General features: G+C 45.0%; 1 protein-coding gene across 1 annotated transcript in view; it reads left to right on the forward strand.

Annotated features, from left to right (window-relative positions):
• OSGEP (O-sialoglycoprotein endopeptidase) overlaps window positions 1–3143 on the forward strand; it is an 8480-nt gene extending 5337 nt beyond the window's left edge. Inside the window, exons 4-11 of the mRNA XM_011957925.1 lie at window positions 920–1015; window positions 1173–1222; window positions 1375–1453; window positions 2024–2089; window positions 2204–2294; window positions 2508–2583; window positions 2679–2777; window positions 2921–3143. Coding sequence (XP_011813315.1) covers window positions 920–1015; window positions 1173–1222; window positions 1375–1453; window positions 2024–2089; window positions 2204–2294; window positions 2508–2583; window positions 2679–2777; window positions 2921–2960 — 597 coding nt within the window. The 3' untranslated portion in view covers window positions 2961–3143. The remainder of the gene's footprint in view (window positions 1–919; window positions 1016–1172; window positions 1223–1374; window positions 1454–2023; window positions 2090–2203; window positions 2295–2507; window positions 2584–2678; window positions 2778–2920) is intronic.
• The last annotated feature ends 5755 nt before the right edge of the window (window positions 3144–8898 follow it).

Genomic DNA, 8898 nt, shown 5'->3' on the forward strand with positions numbered 1-8898 from the left:
TTTTTTTTGTATTTTTAGTAGAGATGAGGTTTCACCGTGTTAGCCAGGATGGTCTCCATCTCCTGACCTTGTGATCTGCCCGCCTCGGCCTCCCAAAGTGCTGGGATTACAGGCATGAGCCACCGCGCCCGGCCAGAAAAATGGTCTTAAGTGGATTGCTATTGCTGACTTGACTGGGCCATTAGTCTGCCTCCATATGAGATTTTTGAGTTCTTCAACTCTGCTTCTTGGTTCTAAATACCACTGCCCAGCTGGATACAATGATTCATACCTATAATCCCAGCACTTTGAGAGGCCGAGGCAGGTAGATTGCTTGAGACCAGGGGTTTGAGACCAGGCTGGGCAATATAGTGAGACCCGATCTCTACAAAAATATAAAAATTAGCCACACATAGTAGGCCAGCTACTCAGGAAGCTGAGGTGGGAGGATCCTTTGAGCCTAGGAGGTCGAGGCTACAGTGAGCTATGATCACACCACTCCACTCCAGCCTGGGAGACAGAGCGAGACCCTGTCTCAAAAAAACAAATACCACTGTCACTATGTCATAATTTAGAAGGATTCATGTTCTCTGCCTCCCAGCAGAAAAGCCTGTTCCCTACTGTCAAGACTGCATTTAAGGAATATATTAGGAACTTCTAAGCCGGAAAACAAATGTATTTGAAATGATAATTTATTTCTGCTTGGACCTAGACTGTCTTGTAGATTAGGACTCTCTTCCTGGAATCCTCAGGGTATACAGATTTCTTTTCAAATCAGAGCTGTAAAAACATTACCCATTCACCATTTGGGAAACACCTTTCTTCCACTTCTTATTGGAAGCTCTGGTGGTCATGTTGATCCTCTGCTATGTTTTTCTCCCAAAGCCAAATAATCCTGTTTACAGACTTGGGGTTTCATGGACATCCTCATCACCCTTAGGTGATTGCGTACTCGGAACATCGTTACCGTATCTTTGGGGAAACCATCGATATTGCAGTGGGTAATTGTCTGGATCGTTTTGCTCGAGTGCTGAAGGTAAGCCAATGGGGCTGCAGAGAACATAAAATGTGGGTGAACTTTTGGGAAGCCATGGAGGTGGAGGGAGGAAATAGTAAATAATCTTCTTATGCTTCCTGCATATCTGATTTCATCCTCTTCCATTCCCTCCTTCCTTATTTTTTTCTTCTGCTAGATTTCTAATGACCCAAGTCCAGGATACAACATTGAACAGATGGCAAAGCGGTAAGGGGACATAAGGTGGAAGCAGGCTGGCTGCTGGGGCTTCAGGGATTTCCCCATATACGGTGTATATTAACAGAATTTGGGAGGGGCTTTGGAGGGTCAGAAGCCGGTTGACTGTAGGCTTAGTGCCTTGTGTACTCATTCCCACATAGAGGCAAGAAGCTAGTTGAGCTGCCGTACACTGTAAAGGGGATGGACGTCTCATTCTCAGGGATCCTGTCTTTCATTGAGGTGAGTGTGAGAGAGGTGATGAGACAGGGGCACCTTCATGCTTTTGAAATGAGGCATATCTGTTTTACTTACTGTTGTATTTCACATAGCTCAGTATGTTCATATAGCACATTCCTGGTCCATATCATGTGCTGAGTAAATTCATTTGTAAGGTATTCATTGAATATCTCTGTGTGCCAGGTACTGTTCTAGGTAGTAGAGATGCAGCATGGAGCAAAACAAAAATCCCTGCCTACATGGAGCTTAGATTCTAAATGGGAGGGCGGGGGAGATAAAAGAAAGAGGAAAATAAATGAAGTGTCAGATGATGATGAGTACAGGTGAAAAATTAAGCAGGATAAGTAAGGGGTGAGACATGTCAAGACAAGCATTCAAAAAGTTAATTATTGCATCTTAAATGAATGCTGTTCATTTGATACCATGATGCCAGTGAAGGGAATGTGGTACAGGATGTGCTGGTAACTTGAATTGTGGTGAAACATGGTCACCCTCCGAATGCATTAATTTTTGTTCTTATGTAATCCCAAAACCATGATTTGCTGATACATTTGTTTTTCCCTTTAATTGTAGGATGTAGCCCATCGGATGCTGGCCACAGGCGAGTGTACTCCTGAGGATCTGTGTTTCTCCCTGCAGGTAATGCAGTAAAAAGCTGGGACAGAAAGTTGGGACTGGAGGAGGTTTTATATTGTAGAGCAGAACTAATCTGGGGCGCCCCTCTAATATTTTCTCCTTATGTGTCCCCGACAGGAAACTGTGTTTGCAATGCTGGTAGAGATCACAGAGCGAGCCATGGCACATTGTGGCTCCCAGGAGGCCCTCATTGTGGGAGGAGTGGGGTGTATGTATTATTGAACAGTGTTCCTCTTTCCTGTTCTTAGCACTGTGCGTCTTCCTTCTGACACTCTGAATCATTAAGGGTTTGGAGTAAGTTTCCCAATCCTTGCCCCTGGTCCCCTACATCATTGTTCTAAGTAAGTGCACATGACGTGTTCTGCTGGACCATGAAGAGATAGCTAAAACTAAGCTAATCCTGTTCCCTACCTCTTTGTAGGTAATGTGAGGCTACAGGAGATGATGGCGACAATGTGCCAGGAACGTGGAGCCCGGCTTTTTGCTACAGATGAGAGGTAAACACACTTTCCCTTTGGTTTCTTTTTTACTGCTCCCTGTTATAGGGACTTTCCACCCTTAGATCCCAATTTTCATATCTCTTGCATCCCAGATTCTGTATTGACAATGGAGCCATGATAGCCCAGGCTGGCTGGGAGATGTTTCAGGCTGGACACAGGACCCCACTCAGTGATTCTGGGGTTACACAGAGGTGAGTGATTCAGCTCTTGGTGAGGGTAGATTTTTGGGATGTAGACAAAACAGCAGGGAAGAGAGTCCAGGAACATGAGGGCAGAGAAGAATGGAAGATGTTAAGGGCTAGCTCTCCACCATGTTTCTTCTGTTTTTCCACAGGTATCGGACAGATGAAGTAGAAGTGACCTGGAGGGACTAATAAGATTAACAGAATCACAGTAGATAGTTCCTTAATTGGAACCCAAAGGACCCTGTGCCTCAATCTCTATCCTGAGGTCACGGGAGTCCTAGCAAAGCTATAGACTCCAAGCAAGGCTTGGGGTCCTTTATGGAACCCCAAGATGACTCAGCAATAAAATATTTTTGGTTTTTTGGTTTTGTATGTTGGTGATTGAATTGTGTTGTTCAGGACCAATATAGATTTGGTGCTGGATAAATTCTTGTTGGAGGCTGCTGCTGTGGAACGAAGAATGAGGTATCTTTTTTTTTTTTTTTTTTGTCGCCCGGACTGGAGTGCAGTGGCCGGATCTCAGCTCACTGCAAGCTCCGCCTCCCGGGTTTACACCGTTCTCCTGCCTCAGCCTCCGGAGTAGCTGGGACTACAGGCACCTGCCACCTCGCCTGGCTAGTTTTTGTATTTTTGGTAGAGACGGGGTTTCACCATGTTAGCCAGGATGGTCTCGATCTCCTGACCTCGTGATCCGCCCGTCTCGGCCTCCCAAAGTGCTGGGATTACAGGCTTGAGCCACCGCGCCCGGCCTCTTTTTTTTTTTTTAAGAAACGGAGTCTTGCTGTGTTGCCCAGGCTGGTCTCAAACTGGGCTCAAGCTGTCTTACCACCTCAGCCTCCCGAGTAAGCATGCCATCGTGCCTGGCAACAATAGTGTTATCATAACTATTAGTTTAGTATCAGATCATTTGCTAACTGCTTTACTTTCATCCTCTCATTTAAATTCTTTGAAGTAGGTACTCAAGACTTCTCTCAAAATAGCCTGGAGGCTAGGTGCAGTGGCTCACACCTATTATCCCAGTGCTTTGGGAGGCCAAGTCAGGAGGATCCCTTGAGCCCAGGAGTTTGAGCCCAGCCTGGGCAACGTAGCAAGACACCACCTATTTGAAAATTTTAAAAATTATCTGGGCATGGTGGTGCACATGTGTAGTCCCAGCTCCGAGGGAGGCTGAGGCGGGAAGATAGCTTGAGCTCAGGAGTTTGAGCCCAGCCTGGGCAACATAGCAAGACACCACCTATTTGAAAATTTTAAGAATTATCTGGGCATGGTGGTGCACATCTGTAGTCCCAGCTCCGAGGGAGGCTGAGGCGGGAAGATAGCTCGAGCCCAGGAGTTTGAGGTCGCAGTGAGCTATGATTGAGTCACTTCTTTCTAGCCTGGGTGAACAGAACAAAACCTTGTCTCTTAAAAACAAACAAATAAGCAGTCTAGAGATTGGTCTAATTTGTAACTCTAGAGTAAAACTGCATCTGCTCCATATGCTTTCTCCTACATGCATATCCATTGGCAGGCTTGAGGAATGCCCGCAGATGCACATCTCTCCCTATCACAAACAACAGAACAAATCTCATACCCTTTATCTTATTGATGTTGGTATCAGCCATCACAATTAGTCCTGAACTACTGAGTCATCTCATATTTTACACTAAATAACCACATATCTCCACTCTGTTTTGTCTCCATCTACCTACCTTTTCCAACTCTAGAAGCTCTTCTACTGTACCCTCTGGAAATGATGGCCAGTCATTTGTCAAATTCTCTGTATCCTCAACCTCTTCTCTGAATGTTCCTTCACATTTATGCTCTTCAGACTTGGTTTCTTATGAGGACTCTGCTTCTCCTAAGGTGGTGTTTTCCCTTCCACACCCATTGTACAACTGGGCCTGGGGGTGGTGCACGTGTCCTCATTTTTCCTCATACTGTTTCCAGACCATTGTCCCTCATCCCTAGTACCCTTCTGCTTTGAAACAAACTACCACGTGAACACCACTCTTGTCATAAATCTTGATGATTTCAATATTCAGGTAGATCATACTAACAGCCACTTATTTCCTTGGTCATGTTCTAGAGCTGCAGATCCTCCACATCTCAGTTTCAGACATCCCACTCTCTACTGCCACCACCTCCTGTCTTTCCAGTTCATTTTCTTTAGTATGATAAATCCAACAGTTCATCCCTTCACCAGGACCTATGGTCCATTGTTCATACTTCAGCTAAATTCGCATAATCCGCCTCATTTCCCTTCCTTTTTTTTGCTTTTGTCATATTCAACTCATCACCTACTTTAGACCCATGCAGCTGAAAGGGCTAGTGAAAAATAGCCATACTGACTGCTCTTACTTTAAACTTACGACCATGACACTAAAATGGGGGTCCTTTATGCCACCCAGAAATATTCCATCTCTCTAGGCCTTTCACTTGCCCTCTTCTCTGGTGTATGTTTCATACCTTCTGACCCCTCAAATCTCTTAAGATCTCCTCCTGTTCTGACTCTTACCTTAGTTCCTATTTCAGTAAGAAAATAGAAGCAATCGGTATACATTTACAGGCTTCTGCCCCTGAAACTAACCACCTTCCAGCATCTGTACCCATGTACTCTGCCTTCCTGTTACCATAAACCAGTGGTTCTCAACCAGAGCTGATTTTGCTTCTCAGAGGACACTGGATTGTCACTGTGGATAGGAGGATATTTTACTGATTAGAAGTCAGGGCTGGGTGCAGTGGCTCACACCTGTAATGCCAGCACTGGGAGGCCAAGGCAGGTGGATTACTTGAGGCCAGGAGTTCAAGACCAGCCTGACCAGCATGGTGAAACCCCTCTACTAAAAATACAAAAAGTCAGCTGGCATGGTGTCGCACGCCTGTGATCCCAACTACTTGGGCACGAGGATCACTTGAACCCAGGAGGCGGAGGTTGCAGTGAGCCAAGATAGTGCCACTGTGTGCCAGCCTGGGTAACAGAGCGAGACTCTCTCAAAAAAAGGGATAAAATTCTCCTTCTTTTCCCAGAGAGTCAGTATTTCCTTCTCTCCTGAATCTTGCCATTAGCACACAAATATGCCACTGTTTTCCTCATTTTACAAATAATGCCCACTTGGCCCCATTTGCCCTTCCAGCTGCTTCCCGTTTTTTTGTTCCACATTACAGCAAAACTTAGAAAGACTTGTCTTCGATTTCTCTCCACCAGTTCCCTATTAAATCTCCACCAAAACTATTCTTATCACAGTCACTAATGACTTGCACATAGCTAAATCTAATGGTGTATCCTTCATCCCCAGAAGCTGTCAGCAGCATTTGGCACTCCCTCTTTGAAAAGTTTCCTTACTTGGCTTTAGGATGCATTCTCTGGTCTGCTTCCTAGCTTACTGACTGCCCCCTTTTTTTTTTCTTTTTTTTTTTTTTGAGACGGAGTCTCGCTCTGTCTCCCAGGCTGGAGTGCAGTGGCCGGATCTCAGCTCACTACAAGCTCCGCCTCCCGGGTTTATGCCATTCTCCTGCCTCAGCCTCCCAAGTAGATGGGACTACAAGCGCCTGCCACCTTGCCCAGCTGGTTTTTTGTATTTTTTTTAGTAGAGACAGGGTTTCACCATGTTTGCCAGGATGGTCTCGATCTCCTGACCTCGTGATCCGCCCGTCTCTGCCTCCCAAAGTGCTGGGATTACAGGCTTGAGCCACCGCACCCAGCCTGACTGACCTTTCTTAATCTCCTTTGCTAGTTTCTCCTCATCTCCACAGAATTTAGTCCTCAGACTGCCCTCTTTACACCTACACTTGCAGTGACTTCATCTGGTTGTATACATTAAAATCATTTTGATGGGGGTTACTCCCAGTTATAGTTCCAACCTGGACTTCTGTCCTAAATACCTAGCTGCCCATTGGCACCTCCACTTGGATGCTTAATAGGGATCTCAAATTTAACGTATTCAAAATTGCACTTATTCTTTTCCCAGCTTAGTCCTGTAGTCTTTCTTGTTTCTGTTAACGACAACTCCATTCTTCTAGTTGTTCATGTCAAAGTATCTGTGTCAGTTTTCTTTCTTCTCCAATTAATCAAATCCTCTTGGTTCTACCTTCAAAATACATCCAGAATTCCATTTCTCCTCACTTCCACTGCTGCCACTGTAGAGCAAGCCAGAATTATGTGTCTTCAAGATTATTGTAGCTGGTCTTTCTCCTTTTACCATTGCCAACTTAGTCAATTCTCCACATAGCAGCCAGAGTGAATAGTGTTAGCATGGAAGCCAGATCATGTTATTCTTCTGCTCAAAACCCTCAGTGTTTTCTTAATTCAAAAGAAAAAACAGAGTCTTTTTAAAGGCCTGTGAGACCATCTATGATCCACTCTGCCCTTCCCTGCTTACCACTTTCATCTGCTACTCAATTCCTTGTTTGCTCTGCTCCAGCAACACTGACTTTTCTGTTGGCCTTTAAACACCACAGTTGTCCTCTGAGGTGGAAGGAGAGTATTGGGTCCTTGGTAAATGCAGAGTTCATTTTCTAGTCCTTTCTGGTTTATATGTCACTATCTTCCCTTTCCTATTCTCCCTGGAACTTGGAGAACTTGGGACTTCCTGGGGAGCCATGGAGTCCCTACCTTCATCATCACCAAGCTAGTACACGTCCACTGCCCTCCGGCCCTGCTTGGACTGGAACATTGAGGCTGCTGGAGTAAGGATGCTGTCTGAGAAAAGAGAAGAAAAGAATGAGACAAACTCCTTATCCTTATCCAGCTGAGCAATTGCTCGTAATTCAGTATGATACCTCTCCTTCCCTAAGAGAATTATTGCTATCCTAGAAAAATGTCATGTGGCTTCTCTCCACATTGACTAACCACATTCCCTTTTTATTTTCCTTGGTGCCTGCTTCTCTAACCCACTCTACAACTCTGTTTTTCCTAAAATAGGACATGTTTTAGGATTGGTCTCCTTCCTGCTAAGTATCTATCCCTATGACATCCAAATATGGTGGGTTTACTGGGAAAAGGGGGGGTACAACATAATGTTATCTTTTTGCTAAGTATGCCCATTGTAAACTGGTAAGATGTGTAATATTATTAGAATTGGGGTAGTACCAGAAACCCTTCTCTAGAATTGGGCCATAGCCCTTCCTGACCACACTCCAGCTCACCCTGCTGTGTTGTATCTTTTGATCCAAATTTCTCCCACCTGAATTTAGAAGGTACCTTTAAAGCTTTCCCCCACCCTAAAAATTTCAGGAAAACTAAACCTTAAGTAAAATTCATTTCTCTCACATCCTGGTATGCAATTCTATTCAGTCTTAGGTCTTGCTAACTCTAGATGAGTTCATTTGCCTCCCAGACTGTCTTTGAGAGCCAATTTCTATACCTCCCACACCACATCCTTCTCTTAGGCCCACCTCTTTTCACTCACCTTGAGCTTGGTGTTGAGTAGCCAGGCTTAACCCTCCTGGCATCCTTACGAGACCTATGCCATAGTTGTAGTCAAAGGCATCACTTTATGGAGAGGAGAGAAAAGGAGATAAAGGAGGAAGAGATGAAGGGGTGGGGGTCTCTTTCCTGGGGACACAGGCACTGCTGGGCAGCTGTTGGGAACAAGGCTTTCACCACAATTATATTTCCTCTTCTTTCTAGTTCCTGACCATTTCTATGCCCATCTTACTCTTCTCTATCTCACATTCACAGTAGAATGCCTATATAGTACTCCATGGTAGATATAGGCCCTTTCTGCCAATGTTGCTTATATCCCAAGACCAGCACATTAGACTTCAGTTGGTTCAAACATGAGACCTGAAAGGAGAAGCAAAAAGGAAAGAAGGGGATATGGTATGTTGGGTGAGGGGTGACAAGAAGACTTCCTTTTTCTCCACTACCCCTCCCAGATTTCAGGAAGCTAGTTTCCTTCTGTGTCTGAGCAGATAGCCCTGCAGAGGTTCATGGTTCTTGCCATGCCCTTTCCCAAAAAAGCCAAAAGTCTGCAAGAACCAGTCATGTAGTATTAAAGAATGGACTGGACCAAGTGGGAACTGTGGCAAACTGGAGAGCACCAGACTTATCCCATGGGACAGGAGCTACTCAGCCCCAGCCAACTGTGTCATGTGGGTTGGAGACCCAGGATTAGCAGATGCCTGGATCTTAAATGTTGGCAGT

The sequence above is a fragment of the Colobus angolensis genome, unplaced genomic scaffold (assembly GCF_000951035.1).
Source record: "Colobus angolensis palliatus isolate OR3802 unplaced genomic scaffold, Cang.pa_1.0 Scaffold451, whole genome shotgun sequence".
NCBI classification, from domain to species: domain Eukaryota; kingdom Metazoa; phylum Chordata; class Mammalia; order Primates; family Cercopithecidae; genus Colobus; species Colobus angolensis.